The sequence below is a fragment of the Danio rerio genome, chromosome 18 (genome assembly GCF_049306965.1).
Source record: "Danio rerio strain Tuebingen ecotype United States chromosome 18, GRCz12tu, whole genome shotgun sequence".
In the NCBI taxonomy this organism is placed as follows: domain Eukaryota; kingdom Metazoa; phylum Chordata; class Actinopteri; order Cypriniformes; family Danionidae; genus Danio; species Danio rerio.
This window is the reverse complement of record NC_133193.1, coordinates 9,498,911-9,519,393: the sequence shown is the minus strand read 5'-3', so window position 1 is coordinate 9,519,393 and position 20,483 is coordinate 9,498,911. Positions and strand designations below refer to the sequence as shown.

The window sequence follows — 20,483 nt, the reverse complement described above, 5'->3', positions numbered from 1 at the left end:
TTGGGTTATTCCTAGACGTCAACCATCAAACACACATAAACAGAAATCATTTCAAAGATGACATTTATACATCAGCTTGATTTTTGTTGTTGTTAATTTTTTAATGATCAAAAATATCGGATGCTTTCAGTCAGTGAACAAACAGAAATAAACCAGAGAGAAGTATAGAGTACAACCTGAATTAGCCAAAACAGTTTCAGAAATCATAAACATTAGTTCTAACTACACCATTTCAACATCATATTAAGAATATGAGGCTGGGTGCTTGTTAGAGTGGCTGACCCCAAAACACTCCTCAGTGTTTATTCGGCACAGACAAATACAAGAGCATCACACGTCAGATGCTCTCAATTTGATTTCTTTAAAGTACTGTAAGTATTTTTGAACGTGATGATCCCACCCATTCGCTGTATTTAGTTCATGTAGAAATTAATTTTACATTTTGTTGAACTAAACAAACTACACTTGCTTTGGACAAATAAAACAGATATTAAAATAAGCATAAAACAATTCAAACAAAGGAAAACTTTAGCACTTCTTCATATTTAGAAATGTGACAGATGCATTTTGTCAGTACATACAGCCAAGTTTAACCTCAAGAAATGATGTGCATGTACAATTAATACAAGACGGTTGTAGAGATAGTTATTGCTACATATCAATATGGCAGAGCAGAGATTGGTCAAATCCTAAGGAAAATGCAAAAAGGCAAAGCTCAATATTTTTTACAATTGCTAAATGAAAAACAGCCATATCATTTCAAGACGAAGAAACAGTAGTTCATGTGCCATTCTGAAACAAATTAACATGGAAATCCTGAGCTTAAAAAAATGGGTGCAATACATTTCACAGTTTGTAGATATATGGATGCAACATGATAGTTGTAAGTAGTTCTTCCCAACTCTGGGGGAGGATGAATAGTTTCCCATCCTCCATTTTTTCCTCAGAATGACAGAATAAACAAACATAAATAAACAAACAAATATTGACAAAGGTAGTAAATGAAACAAGGACATTAAAATGCAGAGATATTATTTGGACCCTGTGGTTTTACACAGAATCGATGAAGGGCAGGCTGATTCTTAATAGAATCAATAGATATTAACTGATAATTAACAGTTGACCACACGTGTAGGATAAGGTAAAAAACAAAGCAGCTATTATAATTATAAATAAAATACATTTTACAGTTTTTCTCGTATAGGTTCAAGCAGTAAATGAATTATATTAAGATTGCAATCAAGAATTGCAAATTTGTCATTTTTTATTAGGGAAGAGCCCTATAAAACATTGTAGACCTAAGATCTCAGGTTAGGTCAACCATTCTTCAGTCATATTCATTTTGTACTGTGCCCTCTCTTAAATAGTTAAAAAATAATAATAAAACAAAATCCACGTCTAAACTATGTGTTGCAACAGGAGATCCTGAAGTCCACACTCTACGTGCAATTTTAGGAAATGAGCTTCTTCTGTTTGAAATAGGTGTCGAACCTGTGCTGTGCATAATCCTTAAGGAAAAACAGAAAGGAATAGATAGTTAGTTAAAGAAGAAGTTAGTTGTCAAGGCCTGTTGTTTCAGTGATGAACATGTACTGTATACATAACCAGTGTTGGGGTAATGCATTACAAGTAATGCAAGTTATGTATTAATATTACTTTATTAAGTATTGAGTAAAGTAACATATCACTTTAAAAAAAAAAAAACAAGTAATGATCTTTGAGTTACTTTTCAAAACAATGAATTACTTTTTATTTTTAAGAATTAGCCTTTTAAAAAATTGCTAAATTAATGTAGTTGAATCCCACATTCAATGAAAGAATGCATTGATTAATTTGAACACATCGAAGAAAAGCAAAAGGGGAATGTCTCAATGGACAGTGTATATATATTTATAATTTTTTAAATAATAATAATAATAATAATTCGTTACATTTATATAGCGCTTTTCTGGGCACTCAAAGCGCTTTACACAATGGGGGGGGAATCTCCTCATCCACCACCAGTGTGCAGCATCCACCTGGATGACGCGACGGCAGCCATTTTGCGCCAGACCGCACACCACACACCAGCTGATTCGTGGAGAGGAGACAGAGTGATGATATGCCAATCATGATATGGGGAGGTTTAGGAGGCCATGATGGACAGAGGCCAGTGGGCAGATTTGGCCAGGATGCCGGGGTTAAACCCCTACTCTTTTTCGAAGGACATCCTGGGATTTTTAACGACCACAGAGAGTCGGGACCTCGGTTTAACGTCTCATCCGAAAGACGGCGCTTACTGAGAAGTATAGAGTCCCCGTCACTATACTGGGGCATTAGGACCCACACAGACCGCAGGTTGAGCACCCCCTGCTGGCCTCACTAACACCACTTCCGGCAGCAACCTAGCTTTCCCAAGTGGTCTCCCATCCAGGTACTGACCGGGCGCAGCCCTGCTTAGCTTCAGTGGGCGACCATGTGAGAGTTGCAGAGAGCTAGCTGCCTTTTTGACTTATAATAATAAAAAGGGACGAAGTGATTTTTTTTTACTAATAAGAAAAATTACAAAAGTAGCGGGAGGGCTGGGCTAAAATCTAAATTTCAATTAATTGAAAATTTTAACTCGATTGTGATTTAATGAACGATTATTTAATTTTATTTATTTTTTTTGTCCTCACAGTTCCCAGACAGGTTTTGTTGAGTAAATGTGCTCACATATCACAAGAGAGAGATCTTTGAATAAAGGGTGCATTAATTGATTTGAAAATACTGTAATTGAAGGAAACACACACACACACACTATCTACTATCTATGATTATTTATTGAACATCAACGTTAAACAACTGAATTTTAAACATATGTTGCCTAAAACGAACACTCTTTTTTTTTTTTGTGAAAAAATGAAAATAAATATTATTTATTATTTTCAGTGTTTTTCTTATTAGAAGTAGAAAATAAGCAGCATCTCTTCTAAATAAAATAACTCTTGTATATCCTGTACATATTATTTTAAACCATGCATTTCTTGTATCTTCTGTAAAAAAAAAATTTTTAATTAAAATATGAATTTTAATGTAATGGAAAATATGTCGTCTTGAGGCATGTCTGGCACAGCATCCAATCATCGTCAATGTAGTGCAAAGTAAGACAAAAGTAACAGACAGAGCGGGGTCACGTGACTCCACACTCAGTAGGGTAAGCAACTGAAAAAAAATGACCAGGAAAATTAGATCGACTATTGATTTAGAATGTCGATTTCCATTACATTTCGATTAATTGCCCAGCCCAAAGCAGCAAACACACTGCTGTAAACATTTATTAATCTGTAAATATAACATGTATAACTCTGGGGTCAGAAAGTTCTACAAAGATAGGATTCTGCTAAATTATTATAAACTTTTACTATTTTCAGTGTTAAGGGTGACGCATTACAAGCAACGCAAGCTGTTTAATAATAACATTTTTCTGAGTAACGCGTAAAGTAACATCACTTTTAAAAATTAAATATTAATATTTTACTTTTTTAAAAATGTTATCTTTTTAGATTAATTAATTCACTTTAAAAATAATTTGAATTAAAATTAGTGTAATCACATTTAATCACGGGTCAATAATATGCAATAAATTTGATTTGTGTTTCAGGTAATTTCATTGTAATTTTTAGTACAGTATAAGAAATTTGAGGTTGTGTGTGTAATGATACAGTGTTTAGAAGATTACCATGTATCCAAACTCGATTTTGGAGAGCTTAGCTTGAATAATGGACCATAAACCCCAGAGGAAATGAGACGCAAGGGCAAACCTGTTTGTGTGCATGCGAGTTCGAGAGATAAAAAGAGAAACAGAGAGAAAGGTTACTAGGTAGAGGTGAAAATTCAGCAAATGTTCTTCCCATGTTATGTCAACAAAAGTCTAATAGTAAACACGATTCCTACCGGTTAGCTTCGATGATCATGTCCTCTTCTATCCTGGCCTGGTCTGCTGGTGAAACACCCCCTTTTTCTGACAGATAGTGTCTGATAAAATGTAACTAAACAAATATAACATGTTTTTTTTTTTTTGTTAAATCTAGATATCAGATATCTTAAAAGACTTTCCAATGACTTCACATCAGGATTGAAATCTTAAAATCAAATATTGTGTCAATTAAATAAATATTGCGCCAATTATATAAACATTAAGGCAAAAACATATTACACTGTTAAATGTTAACCTTGTGTCAGTCAGGCTGACCTCTATGGAAGAGTTACTGGGTTAACCTTTGACACACTTTTTGTGTCACGTCAGTTCTAAAACTTTCCACTAGATGTCAGTTTTACCAAATGACAGCTGCACTAGTTACTCACCGGCCACTTTATTAGGTACACCTGTCCAACTGCTCACCGTGCAAATTTCTAATCAGCCAATCACATGGCAGAAACTCGATGAATTTAGGCATGTAGACATAGTCAAGACGATCTGCTGCAGTTCAAACAGAGCATCAGAATGGGAAAAAAAGGTGATTTTAAAAGGATTTAAAACGTGGCATGGTTGTTGGTGCCAGACGTGCTGGTTTGAGTATTTCAGAAATTGCTTATCTACTGGGATTTTCATGCACAACCATCTCTAGGGTTTATATAGAATGGTCCGAAAAAGAGAAAATATCCAGTGACCGGCTGTTTTGTGGGTGCAAATGCCTTGTTGATGTCAGAAGAGAATGGCCAGACTGGTTCCAGCTGATAGAAAAGCAACAGTAACTCAAATAACCACTCGTTACAACTAAGGTCTGCAGAAGAGCATCTCTGAATGCACAACATGACCAAACTTGAGGCAGATGGGCTACAGCAGCAGAAGACCACACCGGGTGCCAATCCTGTCAGCTAAGAACAGGAAACTGAGGCTACAATTTACACAGGCTCACTAAAATTAGACATTATAAGATTGGAAAAACATTGCCTGGTCTGATGAGTCTCGATTTCTACTGCGACATTCGTATGGTAGGGTCAGAATTTGGCGTCAACAACATGAAAGCATGGATCCATCCAATGGTTCAGGCTGGTGGTGTAATGGTGTGGGGGATATTTTCTTGGCACACTTTGGGCCTATTAGTACCAATTGAGCTTCGTGTCAATGCCACAGCCTACCTGAGTATTGTTGCTGATCATGTCCATCCCTTTAAGACCACAGTGTACCCATCTTCTGATGGCTACTTCCAGCAGCATAACTGGATCTCAGACTGGTTTCTTGAAAATGACAATGCGTTCACTGTACTCAAATGGCCTCCACAGTCACCAGAACTCAATCCAAGAGCACCTTTGGGATGTGGTGGAATGGGGGATTTGCATCATTGATGTGCAGCCGACAAATCTGCAGAAACTGTGATGCTATCATGCCAATATGGACCAAAATCTCTGAGAAATATTTCCAGTATCTTGTTGAATCTATGCCACAAATAATTAAGGCAGTTCTAAAGGCAAAAGAGGGTCTACCTGTACTAGTAAGGTGTACCTAATAAAGTGGCCGGCGAGTGTATGTGTACAACACATACATATCCACGGGTTAAACAAAAAACAATCCAAATAATGCTCAAAGTATATATATATATATATATATATATATATATATATATATATATATATATATATATATATATAATTTGTGCTGATGCTAGGCTGCTTGTGCAGATTTAATTTAATAATAATGTATATGTTTTAGGAAATTTGTATCCATCTCCTCCAGTATAAAAGGGACAAAAATAACTTAAAATTAGATTTTTTTTTTTATGTTTCATATATACATGTTTACTTGCCAATACAGGATAGTCTTTGATTTCCTCATTTTACATTTCACCCTGTGATATTTTATTCATGTAGATAATTACTTGACAGTATCGTTCTATAGATTTGATCTATATATACATTTGTGTGTGTGTGTGTGTGTGTGTGTGTATTCTGCCATAATATTAAGAATAATAATGATAGGCTGAGTAAGTGTAGGTGGTTGTGACTCACCTGCTGTTCTCTGTTAGGATAATTTTCCACCTTTGCCTTATAGAAAGGCCACTGGTCATATGTGTAGTCATAAATCCATTCACAAAAATGATTCCCAAAATCAAAGCCTCTGCATTTAGGGGGCAAAATAAAAGTTTAGGTTATCCAAGCTGCACGCATCTTAAACTGAAGAAATGCTATTGACATTTTCCAGAGGTGCCAATAACCTTAATTTAAATGAGGGCATAGGATTACAACCACCTAGTACCACTGAATCTATATTATCAGGGTTTATGCATGTCTTACCATATCAAGGATGAGGCTTTTAAAGACATTTTATAGACCATTAAGAAAGATTTTTTAAGATCTACACAAGAAAGTTTGTCTCACTTGTAATCGTAATACAGCTAATTAAATATGGGCTAAGAAAGAACTACAACCAAATAAAAAAATGAGTATTAATAGATAGAGATACAGGATATTATAGGACAATTAAGACCTGTTTACCACTATTTATATAATACCTTTTTGATTATGAATTGTTTTACATTAAGATCCAGTGGAAATCCTGCTATTGTTTGCATCACCCCTATTCACATGTATGCACATACTGCAGTTTTACCTGTAATTATAGCTGCTGTATTCAAAATCGATAAGCATTAGCTTGTCAGCTGAATTCTCCCGGCCGTCCAACATGAGAATGTTCCCTGCAGAACAGAGTATGGTTTTATAGGTGAAAGGGCAGATGTGTTGCATAATGGTACAACACAACTGACTGGCAGACCCATATCAGATAACCAGATCAGGCTGGCATGCATGTGTGAATGAGATCTTGTACCTTCCTGAACGTCATTATGGCAGAACACCACAGGAGAGGGGGTAGCTGCCAGCAGTGACCTGACCAAAAACAGATAATGTCTTACTTCATTATATTGGTTTTATCAAGCTGCTTTTAAAATGATTGTATAAAAGCACATTGAATAGAAAGAACAGGAACAGAACACACACACGCGAAAGCATTTCATTCAGAGAAGTGTTACACAATCATGTGTGTGATTGACCAAGCAGGCTGAGTATGTGCAGAATGCAGCTTCCTGTAAGTGTGTAAATCACTGATGCCTGGAACTGGATTAAGGGTGTTAACATGCAAATACACATACACTACTTTTCATTAGCTTATTGGAACAGGTTAAAAAAAAAAAGTTCTAAGATTTTTTTTTTTCTTTTATTTTGCAATGTTGCATAATCAAAAGTTATAATAAAGACATATCTACACCTTGGAATTATAAGGTTTTATCTGCCTTCTGAATGATTTTAAGATATTGAGCTTCAAAGTTTTTGCGGTCCGTATAGCAAACAGTATGTGTGTAACATTTGTTTTTTAAATAAAAAGACTTAAAATGTAAACAACTTAAAAAAAAAAAAATCTCATAATGTTCAAGTTCATTTATTTATAAAGCACATTTAAAAGCAGTCACAAGACTGACCAAAGTGCTGTACATTAGACAAGGTAAAAAGAAATAAAAAGACAATATAAAAGCATAGAAATAAGGCAAGAGAAACATTTGTAAATATATTTTTTAAAAATAGTGGTAGAATAAACTATTAAAATAATCTTAAAGAGCCAAGCTTAAAAGGTACGTTTTAAGAAGCGATTTAAAAATGGATAATGTTGGAGCCTTTCTAATCTCAGGGGGCAAGGGGTTCCACAACCGAGGACCTGCCACAGAGAAAGCTCTGTCCCCTCTATGTTTCAGCCTAGACTGTGGAACTGAAAGAAGATTCTGCTCACTTGACCTAAGAGATCTCACAGGAGTGTAAAGATGAAGCAGCTCTGAGAGATAGGATGGGGCTAGATTATGGAGGGATTTATAAACCAATAAAAGCACTTTAAAATCAATTCTGAATTGCACAGGCAGCCAATGATGTGTACTTTTTTCTTTTACGCACAAAGTTGTAACATCATGTTAAGCTTATATGTATGAGATCTAAAAAACACAGAAAAGTGGGGGGAAGGGGCAAAAAAATAGAAAGAAGAGGAGAGAAAAAAGTAAAAAAATTAAATTAAAATAAAAGAATTAAATAAGGGGGGTATTTGAGGTGTATTTACAAGGGTTCAATCACTGCTCTCTTGTTAAAGTACTCAATAAATGGATTCCATATTACACGGAAATTCTTTGTTTTATTTTTTAGGGAAAACCTTAGCTTTTCAAGTTGCAGACAGGACATGACATCCTTTATTAATGTGGAGCACCGTGGAGGATCTTTTCCTTTCCAATTTAGTCAAATCAATTTACGTGCCAAAAGGGTTATAAATGTAATCACTGTACGTTGATTATTAGATAAATCTGCATCATCGCTGACACCAAACATAGCTAAAATAGGCTCAGGGTATATGTGTTTTCCCAACACTTCTGATATAAATTAAACAACTGAAATCCAACAATCAACAATTTTAGAACAACTTCAAAACATACGACCAAACAATGCAAGGGTTTGATTGCATCTGTCACACAGTGGGTCTACGGCAGGGAACATCTTAGAGAGCTTTAATTTAGACAAGTGGAGCCGGTGCAGAATCTTAAATTGTATTAAACCATGCCTGATACACACAGAACTAGAACAAACTTGTTCCTGTGCTGCCTCCCATAGCCAATTTCCAATTTCTGCTCCGAGATCCTCTTCCCATGCCATTTTGAGATGCTTTAATGAAACATCACTTTCTAACTCAGATAATTTATTATATATAATTGAAATTCCTCCTTTCATAAATGGGTTCTGTAGAAAAAAAGGTTTCTATCAGGGAAGTTGGTGGTTCAATAGGAAATGATATAAAATTCTTCTGGGCAGAACTGTGAGCTTGTAAATATAAAAAAATGGGTACTTGACAGATCAAATGTCTGTTGTAATTGTTGAAATGTTTAAAAACAATTATCAATTAAATGATATTTAAATTAGTTGTAATTTAATAAGAATATGTCAATAACTCAATTTTGACAAAAATGTCAGACAGAACCTTAAAGTTCTTAGGTGACAGTACATCATGTTACAAAAGGTTTTTATCTGACATTAATGCTGAACTTTCTGTTTATTAACGAAACAAGAAAGAAAATGTTTCAGTTTCCAGATATATTACATAGCACAACATTTTTTAGCAATGATAATCAAGATCTCTTGAGAAGCAAATTGACATATTAGAACAACTTCTAAAGGATCATGAGACCTACAGACTAAAGTAATGGCTAGCTGCGGACAGAGTACTGAAAAATCATACTCAAGTAAAAGTACCAAGACTTGCCTAAAAACACAGTGCAAGTAAACATACCTATTGTAAATATTACTCAAAGTAGTATGAGTATTACGCTGTAAAAAGCTGATGCATTTACATCTAATTTGTGGATGTGTGTAAACGTAACATTCTGTAGTGCATAAGACGTTAATATTAGGTTAGATTTAGGTCTTGACGTCAGGTGACCAAAATTCAATTCAGGTTGTGTTGGAAAGTGACCAAAATCCAACGTCTAGCTAACATCTTAAACCAATGTCATATTGACGTCAAATACGGTTTCAAGTATGGTATGGTCAAATATTATTCATCAGGGATGGCAACCAAAATCCAACATCTAATAGACAAGCTTTAACATCATCAGATGTTGATATTTGGTTGATTTTAAGTTGGACATTGACATCGGTTGTGTTCTGACATCAACCCAATGTTTGTTTCCAAACAAAATGCAAAAACCCTACTGACGTTGAGGTACAACGCCAGTGCTTGCTGAGTGTTTAGGCCATTTCGGGGAACTTAAAGGGTCACGAAACACCAAAACACATTTTTTGAGCTGTTGACAGTCGTATATGTGTCCCACACTGCTAAAAACACTATTAGGACACCTATATTTCACTAAAAAGTGTAAATTGGTTGTTTTTGCGTTATTTCAAGCAAATTCGTATTTCCGGTTTGAAACTAATTTTTGAAGCTGCGTCACGACCATGACATAATAGCGTTGTATTCCAGCGTGCAGACTGGGCGTCTGTGCCAGAGTGAGTCTTATTACGTCTTACAGTGTGATGCATTAATGCATGAGTAAGGCTTGGTTCAAACCAATCAGCGTGCTCTATTGTGCAACTTCATTAATATTCATTGCTGTCAGAGTGTAGACGGCAGAGACGCCATGTTGTGTTGGCAAAACAAGCGTGAAGTGTTGCTTTTATTGTTTGCTGCCGTTAAGTTTTGTTTTCATTTTCTCTCTGTGAGAGCGCAGACTCACGTGTGGATTAACAGTGTACGCGACGCTTGACAACAATAACTTACGTGTCTAAGGAGGATTATTGTTCACCTGAGAGCTGTTCTCATCTGCAAACGCTGAGATCTGGATTCGCTTGTGGTCTCCTCTAAATAAAGACGCGGCTCTAGTTGCTGGTGATTGTCCTGTCTCTACAGATTTGGTAAGTGAGCAACCAGTGCTCTTTGTTTATTCAGTTTGTATTTTATTCGTATCAAACAAACTATTGCACCAGTGTAAACAAGTTAGCACTAACAGTTACAACCAAACTATAACCTCGTGTTGGATTTTGTGACCGGAATAACACACGCTGCTTTCTGACGCTACCTGCCGTGTGCATCTAAGTTTCCGGGAAATGCTGAGTTTTTTTTTCTCTCATTCACCGTGCGGTATCAAACATTGCATGAAAAATACACGCTTAGAGCAGCTCCTCGAATCAAATATCTCGTTTGTCGGGAGGGACATGAATGAATTCCCTGAATGAAAGAGCCAAACTGCAGTTAAAGTCCACCATTTAATAATTTGGCAAATAATTCGACAACAGATGTCCATGTAAACACAGTCACATTGTCCGCTGTGGTTGTGTGTTTTGACTCTAAAATTCAGCGCACCCAAATAGACACTCACACACCAAGCCTCTTTTCTTCCTCCGACACACCCCCCTAAACAGAGCTGGACACGCCCACTTTTCTGACTTTTTCCATAGTAGAGGTGTGAAAACACCCTGCTGAAACGAGGGGGTTTCATGGCCCTTTAAAGTAAATATCCGTCATCTTTTTATCAGTGACATGTTGAAAACAGTCTCCGGGTCGATAAGTGTAAAGATTTTGGACATCTTGAACATTTTTTAATGCTTACAAACAGTTTGCTGCAATTATATATTGCCCATGTCTTGAGGGAGTTCATTATGATGAGATTTACCTTCTATGAGGGATTTGATTGAACAGGAATCACAAAACTGATTTTTCTACTCAGCCAATCCCCATAGACAAGAAACAACAGTGACTGCAGGTTGAAGGAAAGTAGTGGAGTAAAAGTACCATTACTGCACTAAAAATGCACTCAAGCAAAAGTAAAAGTATAAATTTTTAAAACTGCTTGGTAAATTACAATTTCTGAAAAAACTACTCAATTATAGTAGCGTAAGTATTTGTATTTTGTTACTTTACACCACTTGTAATGGCACCTAAAAATCTGCCTTTGCAAATTGTTTAATATATTTAATAAATTAAATATATTATATCAAATAAATGCAGTCCTGAAAAAATCTTGCTGACCCCAAAACTTTGAACAGTGTTGTTTACATAGAGAAAACTGAATATATTGAGTACTTGATCTGTGACGGCGGCATGTTTTCCAAATATCCTTTCAGTTTCTTTTATGCACTGCACATATCTCTCTCACCTCAGACTTTCCAGTTCTGCAGGAAGATCATACTTCATCAGCTTGTTGAATTTCTTGATGTGAGCTTCACGCACAAATTTCAATGTCTTAACTTGATCCATATACCTGTTTAGAAGGACAAACGCAAACAGTCATTTAAATACTGAAGCCTATTAAAACACACACACACACACCAAAAAAATTTCCTCTTTATTTCGTTCAAATATAATTTTAGAAGATCGTGGATGACTTCCTAAATTAAGTGTCATCAAAATGTCTATTTTCCAGATTAAACTAGTTCAGACTGTCTTTCTATGTTTTATCGACTAGTAATATCTTTTTCAGTAAATTATTATAAACCCATTTTCAGGGTTTATGCATGTTTCACCATATCAAATAGAAAGCTTTTAAAGACATTTTATAGACCATTAAGAAGAAATTTAAGATCTACACAAGAGTGTTAGTCTCATTTATAATTGTAATACAGCTAATTAAATATGGACTAGTAAAGAACTACAAACTAGGGCTGCACAATATATTGTTTGAGCATTGATTTCAGAATGTGTGCACCCACAATGGTCACATAGATCCCTATAGATTATAGATTAATTTTATTATTATTATTAAAAATAATATTATGATGATTAATCTACATATTTATCTAGGATAAATGCATGCATTGAAGAATCACCTTTGACCTTGTATTAGAAAAGGAAGGTTATGCGTGTTAACATAACCATGGGGTTTTTAGGTAAATTGAAGACATTTATAAGACAATTACCTGTCAAAAGTTCCAATCAGCCATTTTAAAATTCTATTATTTGTTTGAAAGTATTATGAAACTGATTTCTGTGTCATCAAAATGTCTGTATTTTCCAGATCACATTAGCTCTTATCTTTTCAGACTATTATTTTATTTTTATTAATAATAATATTATTAATCCACATATTTATCTAGGATAGATGCATGCATTTAAGAATAACACATATCACCTTAGACCGTAAAAAGCAGGAAGGTTATGTGTGTTGACATAACCATAGGGTTTTAGGTAAACTGATGACATTTACCTGTCAATGGTTCCAAACAGCCATTTGGGCTCCTTGTTAAATGGCATCTCCATGCCATGGAATCGTGCCATCTTACTGGCTATTTCGGCTGAGATCTGAGAGTATGACAGCTGCTCTGTACGCAAACGATTGCTCTGTAGAAGAGGGGCAGATATTGCATCATTTTCACTTAGAAACAGAAAACTTTTCATGCATGCATGCATTGGTGGGGAGGGGGGTCTCTGCTAGGGCTTTGTGATTTGGGGAAAAAAATAAAAAATAATAATGATTTCTTGACCGATATTGTGATTTTGATTTGATTTGCGATTTAATTTTGTAGTCACTGAACTGAAAAGATATTAAGTAATATTAGCAAACAACTCTGAAATTGTACTTTGCTTGCTACTAGATTGAGTGTCACTGGCAATACTTTTAGTTGACTTTTTAGCAAGATACTCCTCATATAGCCATCTGTGGTGCTTTTTTAGGTGCTGGTTGTTGTATTTCCTCGTGGCATTGGCAAGAATTCTACGACAGCTCTTACAAATTACCTGGTTTTATTCAGTGTCTGTGACTTTGAAACCAAGATATTCCCATATTACAGACGTCCTGTTTTTCTTTGATATTATTCCTTTACAGTGTTGCCAGATGTAGCAGAGTGACTCCAGCCCAAAACCTAAAACCCGAGGTCTTATTGAGAGATCACGACTGTTGTATGTTTTTGTATTTTGTACGTGAAGAACAGGGGTTATGGTATCTCTTTGGGAGATCATAACAGGTTTATAAATGAAGGCCGGGGCTGGCGGGCACGCCGTTGCAAAACTGTCCAATTTTTCACTACCCGCCTAGGCCATTTTTTACCCACAAAAAACTATTTCAATCTGGCAACACTGTTCGCTTATCAATGCTTTTGTAGTGGCAGACGCCATCATCCCACTTGTCCGCACTTTCCTGTTTGTGGATGTTCCTCATAGTTCAGTTTCACAATTTTGATTGGGTAGAACGAAAGTGTGCTCACTCAATTGGCTAGTAAAACTGTCACACACAGATGGCAGTCTTGCATTTTCTCTGGGTGGGGGAAGATAAGTAACATATAATTCGCAGCCTCTTTCCATTAGCTAATCGCAACGTTTCAAACTGCGAATTGATTTTAATTAAACACACAGCCCTAGTCTTTGCTATTATGTGAAAATGATTATGCAAATCTGTATGCGTATTGTGTGTTCAGTTCTACATAGACATGAGTGAATACTTGACTAAAAGAAAAGCAACAATGGTGGACTACAGTACAGTATTCAGTTAAGGGTAGGGTTGTAACGGTATGAATTTTTCACGGTATGATAATCGTCTAAAACAATACCACGGTTTGACGGTTTCGCGGTATACGGTATGTTACAAATGTTACAAAATAATAGAACAGTGAAGCAAATTTGACTTTTTCCAAATAATATATTTTTAGTTACTATAAACAACACCACTTACAATGAACAAATAAAAATAAGAAAATAATAAATAATGTGTCAAAGTCCAAATAAAGTCCAAATAAACATGGTGCAAATCCTCAGTAAAAAATAGATATAAATATTTACTATACTATAAATAGTTACATAACGAAACTAGATTCAATATGGAACATCCTCAGGTTTTATGTGCCAGCATGGATATGGTTGTCTATGAATATGGATTTCGATATGGTTGTCTGCAATGCAGACTGACAAACCGCTGCATCTTCATTTGCGTCTTTTAAAAACAGCAAGAGCAGCACTTCGTCTTTGCTGTGTCACTGTTTTGTCATGTTTCTGTGCTGCTGTGCATGCAAAAGTACTTAGTATGAGAATTATTTCATGCCAAACTTTTTTTTTTGCGCTTTATTTAGCCGCGCATAAATGTATGCCTTTCTCTCATTCCGTGTTGTTCAAAAAGCTTGGTCCACAAACAAAAGCGAAACCTATGCTTATTGGTTGTGATATAGCGAGTTTGAACCAATCTGGGCATGGAGGAGGGATAATGCATCAATGTATCATGTCTGATTTGTCCGGAGACACAGTGACGAGCGTTTCTTTGTCAAATCAGCGTTGTCAAATGTTGATGACGTAACCGCACTGATTCCGGAGCCTCTGAAAGTCCGCGAATGTTATGTGATGCAGCACTGGAAAGCTGAGATTCTCTTCTTTATGCCAATCTTTGAATTGTATGAATCGGATCAGCGGATCAAAAGTTATTAAACATTTAAGAGCAATACTTATTTTTAGCCGCGGGCGGCTGTCTCGGTCTTTAAGGGTTAAAACCGTTGATATGCAATTGTTCATGGTATGATAATCGTGCACGTTCAAATCGTGGTAAACCGTCATACCGGTATATTGTTACAACCCTAGTTAAGGGGGGTCTATATAATGTAACACCCTTACATTATATAGAGTCTAGTCACATTAATGTGACCACCTGTCAAAAGCCAAAATAACCAGCATTCGTAGCACAGAATGCTGTAAGATGGGCAGGAAGAGAGTCAATGAGGTTTTGGAAGGTCATTCATAGGGATGTAAAAGCCATGTCAACCAGTTTACATGGTTGAGGATCCAAGGCAAAGACAATCTGATCAAGGTGGTCCCACAGATTCTCAATTGGGTTCAAGTCTGGTGTGTTTGAGGGCCAGATGAGTGCTGTAAACTCATCCTGGTGCTCTATGAATCATGCACTTAAACCTGTAATGCATTGTCCTGTTGGAAGATACCCTTATGTTGAGGAAAAAACATGTAGGTATGTAGAAATGGACATGGTCCACAAGGACAGAAACATACTTCCATTGATCCATTGTGCCTTCCACAATGATGAGTGCACCCAGGGCATGCCATGAAAACATTCCCCAGACCATTTCTGGCTGACGTTGAAAGTAGGTGTTGGTTACATTAATTTGACTGGACTGTGTACTTGCAGAAAGGGGCTGAATGTGCAGTGTTTCATCTAAAACTTGTGGCATGACTGCATTATTCGAGTGTAGCTGTGTTGAAACTTTAACTTTACAACATGCATGTAGTATCTTAGATTTTTGACTCACGGGCAAATACTGCTCCAGACGACCCTCTGGGAAAATGCCATAGAGACGCGGGCCCAACTCTCTCTCTGCTAAAATGGCAAACATCACACTTTCCAAAACAAGTGAATCCACGCCCTGTGTGTTTGAACATAGAGAGACTAATGCCTTTGAGCAAACACCCATAGCATGATTAGATAGCCATTAGTTATATAAGATCAATGAAAAACAACGCTGGGCAATAAACATCTCGTTCAATATACAGACTCTTATCAGCTTATATATTTTCACAGCAGGATTTTTGGTCTACTTGACTTATGATGATGTCAGCGTGGCCTACCTGTAAAATGGCCCCATAGATACGGAGCAGAACTCTTCGAGGTTCAACCCCGGCCGGCTTAACATCATCTGGTAAACTGCACATGTACAGCAGGTTACTGAGTCCTCCACTGCAGATACATTATAGAGCGATTTCTAGTCATGGATTACAACTGAGGGAGATTTCATGGTAATAAAGAAAAATAGAGAATAATTCACGTTTACTTGTATATTGCTTTTCACAATTTTTATCATTACAAAGCAGCTTGTTAACAATACAAAATAACTTTGATTAACCTACATTGAAAGTCAATTTTTAAGCAATGTAAAAAAAAAAGAAAAGTGTACGGCTAAAGTCCTCGAGATAATAATATCAGTTGCTCATATAACAACCTTCAAGATCCACTGGACTGAACAAAGAGGTCAAGCATGGAGTTTCTAAACATGGTGGTAAAAAGTTTTAATACAAATTGTTGATTCATTATGTTTCTTAACAAAACATAATGATTATTACACATTTTTACCATTATTTACAGAAGATACTCAATAGTGTGACAAAAGTTTATATGCCAGTATATTCTGTCAGGCATATTTAAGACGAGAATGATTTGATGACATTTAAAATGAAGATAATGGTGCAGCTAACAAATAAATACTAATTAATTGTCATTTTAAATCTTTATACTTTGCTTTCAAAGCCCTCAGTGTCTCCTTTATCAGGAATAAGTTTTTACTAATTTAAAATTCAATAAAAAAGTAGTATCATCATGACTTCTGTATATATCTCAAGTACAGGTCAGAAGACACTTTACTCATACACACATATACACACACACACACACACACACACACACACACACACACACACACACATATATATATATATATATATATATATATATATATATAGTTGAAGTCAGAATTATTAGTCCCCTGAATTCTTAGCCCCCCGTTTTATTTTTTTCCCCAATTTCTGTTTAACAGAGAGCAGATTCTTTTAACACATTTCTAATAGTTTTAATAACTCATTTATAATAACTGATTTATTTTATCATTGCTGTGATGACAGTAAAAATTATTTCACCAGATATTTTTAAGACACTTCTATACAGTTTAAAGTGACGTTTAAAGGCTTAACCAGGTTAATTTGGTCAACTAGGCAGGTAGTGTAATTAGGCAAGTTATTGTGTAACGATGATTTGTTCTCTAGACTATCGGAAAAAATATAGCTTAAAGGGGCTAAGAATTTTCACCGTAAAATAGTTTTTAAAAATTTAAAACTACTTTTACTCTAGCCAAAATAAAACAAATAAGACTTTGTCCAGAAGAAAAAAATATTATCAGACATACTGTGAAAATTTCCTTGCTTTGTTAAACATGATTTGGGAAATATTTAATAAAGGAAAAAGAACAAAAAATCAAACAGGGGCTAATAATTCTGATTTCAACTTCATGTGTGTGTGTGTGTGTGTGTGTGTGTGTGTGTGTGTGTGTGTGTGTGTGTACACCCCCCACAAATCTTTCAATTAAAATTAATATTTTCTTTAGGATGCTTTACAATATTATATTTGTGCATATACATTAGTTTATTCAGTACTGAAGTCAAATCTGGAGGTAATCTAACAAAATAACGTACAATAATGTTTCAAAAACTAATAACCCAAATTTATATGCTAGGGAAAAATATTAAATAATTATTATTTTTAAATAGCAAAAATCAAGAGAAACATTTTTTTTTTGCAATATTTCACATAAATTTTAATGTATTATCTTTCTATTTCTAAAAATATTGTGTGCCTAAAATATTATTTTAATAAATATATGTTTATTAAATCTGTTTTGTTCAAATGGAACAATATATATTACCCATACTCACTGAGAAATGGATAAAAATATTCATTTTTTAAATGGGGTGTAATCGTGTATATATATGCTGATAAATAATATAATTTGTCAATTTAATTTGATGGGAAAAAAAATAGAGTCATTGCCATTTTTAAAGTGAGATCAAATTATGTAGCAAATGATCATAAAATGTATACTTCTTTTAAAGTATAATCTTTACTGTAACATTTGACTCATTTATTTATTCACAAATACATTGTGCAGAGTAGAAACCAGACAACTCCCAGATCTAGCAGCATTTAACACTAAATAACTGTATGATATTTACTGAAAAGTTACCTGACTATTTTAATCTGGAAGTCATGCTCCGTTATAACTTTCCATGACCCGGACAGAAAGTCACGGCACCAGCTGAACGCCCTCCTCCTGGTATCCGGGTCCACATCCACGTTACGCCCGTCCTGGTGGGACTCCGCTTCGGAGTCATCATCCCCGTTTGTGCCTCTGGGACTGGCCGATCTCGGGTGTCTTTCTTCCGCCACCATCAGCGAGTCTCCACCAACGAGTCTGTCCGAATCCGCGTCATCCTTTACGCGTATGCCCACATTTCCAGCTGTATCACTCAAGCACTTCACTGTCTGGCCAGAATTCATAATCTTACGCGCTAGAAATCCAATGTGTATTAAAGAAAGTGAGAGAACGGAACCGCTATAACGAAGTGCTCCGACACGCCCCAGAAGCAGCATTAAACGAGCATGAATTAACGCACATGTAAGTTACCGCTATCACTAGCGCACAATGAAACATATGCCCGCGAATACAGAACAACGTTTAAGGCGAGAGAGAAACTACCGGTCGATTAAACGTATCCAAAAAATAATGCTATGTTTCCACATGACCGGCTACGACGTATTAAGAAATCCTGAAGGCTGTTAATTAAACATCTTCGCACTACAACTTCTACTACTTCCTAGTCAAGTAACCGCTAGCGTTGTCATTGCGGATCGTCTTTAGATGATTGGCAGTTATTTTAACCAATCAGTTTTGGAGAATGCGTCACACAACCAAATTTGAGTACCGCCCCCATGAATTCAGACCTATGATTGGTCAGTTCTAAGACGACTACAATGAGAGGTGGGAAATGTAGTCAAGTTAGCAAACTGTATTACAGTAGTGTGTTGAATTAGTGTTACGGTAAGATCTACTAATGAGTAACTGAACTATGTTTACTATATACTTTAAAGATGTTATTTATAATGGCGTAATTACACTTTAAATGTTTTTAAAACGTTTTAGAAGCATTTAGAAAAAAATAGGCCTGTTTAATAATGCAATATTCATACATTTAAATTTTATTTATTGCAAAGTGGGAATTGTTAGATTGTTTTATTCATATTTGTGTATATTTTGCATTTTATGGCTTTTAGTTAGCCTCAAGTTAGTAGAATTAGAACTTTATCGCCATTGTAGTGTTGTACAATGAAATTTGGCAGCTTATAGACACAATAAGACATAAAGAACAAATAAACTAAAATAAATAAATACAGGCTACTGCTCTTGGGTAGAAGTTATTCCTCAGTGTGTTAGTTTGTGCCCTAATTGGTATAGTTTTTGTTTGTCAGCGTAACAATGTTTGCTAAGTGTAATTTTGTTTCATTTTTTTTATGTAATAACAAAAACACAATCACCACAGCTTCTAGCTTTTAAATTCATTCGTTCGTTCATTCGTTGGTTCATTCATTCATTCATTCATTCATTCATTCATTCCTTCATCCATTCATCCATTCATTTTGTTTTAGTTTGTTAGTAAAACCAAAAGCTAATTATGCCTTGAGGCAAATTAGTAATAATTCAATAATAAGATCATTCACAAAGTTAAGAAAAAAGTTGTTCTGATATATACTTGACTATTAAATTAAAGATAAAATTGCATATAGCATTTATTGTGATCAACACTTACAGCAGTAAAGCTGAAATTAAAACCTTTGAAAGTAGTTTTATAGCACTGAATCCTTCACACTCTCTGTCTTTGTCCATATTGGCTTTACACATATACAAGCACACACTCACGGTGACCTTGACATTGGTGAGCAAATATTTTGTCCATGCAGAAAAGCCCACGACCTAAAAAGACCTTCATGACGGCACACCGTGTTCCCTGCATTACCTACTTCCACCAGTATGGCCGCTATTTGCCCTCCTGTGAAAAACGCTTTCAGCACCAAAAACTGAACAGCTCCTCCGAACCAGAGTTAAAGACCCAAACCCCTGCTTTCATTTTTACATATAAGCAGTTATTTATTTATTTATTTATTTATTTATTTATTTATTTATTTGTTTGTTTATTTATTTATTTATTTATTTATTTATTTATTTATTTATTTATTTATTTATTTATTTATTTATTTATTTATTTGTTTGTTTGTTTGTTTTTTATATGAGGAAATATGATGTGCTTGATAATATTGCTAGTCATGTCTTAAATTTGCATAATTTATTCAAATTAACAAATTGTTGCAATAAAATTTTTGTTAAACTTTAACAGTAACAACTTTAGTTGCCCACTGAGAACTGCAATGATGCATCAAAAATCTGTACTTAGCTATCAAAACTGAATGATTTCCTTA

General features: G+C 35.3%; 1 protein-coding gene across 9 annotated transcripts; it reads right to left on the bottom strand.

The window, feature by feature from the left end:
* Nucleotides 1-80: 80 nt before the first annotated feature.
* Nucleotides 81-18,862, bottom strand: chkb (choline kinase beta). Of its 9 annotated transcripts, XR_012393725.1 has the most exons (12): nucleotides 18,196-18,862; nucleotides 16,034-16,142; nucleotides 15,718-15,831; nucleotides 12,684-12,817; nucleotides 11,637-11,741; nucleotides 6,788-6,846; nucleotides 6,572-6,656; nucleotides 5,971-6,079; nucleotides 5,104-5,326; nucleotides 3,916-4,441; nucleotides 3,701-3,782; nucleotides 523-1,508 (listed from the first exon to the last, which is right to left on the bottom strand). XR_012393725.1 is itself a non-coding variant. In NM_001100012.2 (11 exons), exons 1-11 carry the CDS (start codon nucleotides 18,600-18,602, stop codon nucleotides 1,452-1,454), a joined length of 1,356 nt encoding a protein of 451 aa, NP_001093482.1. The 9 variants fall into 9 exon arrangements, 1 of the variants encoding a protein (NP_001093482.1); XR_012393724.1 differs by having other exon boundaries at nucleotides 81-1,508; nucleotides 3,916-5,326; XR_012393727.1 differs by having other exon boundaries at nucleotides 81-1,508; nucleotides 3,916-5,272.
* Nucleotides 18,863-20,483: the final 1,621 nt, after the last annotated feature.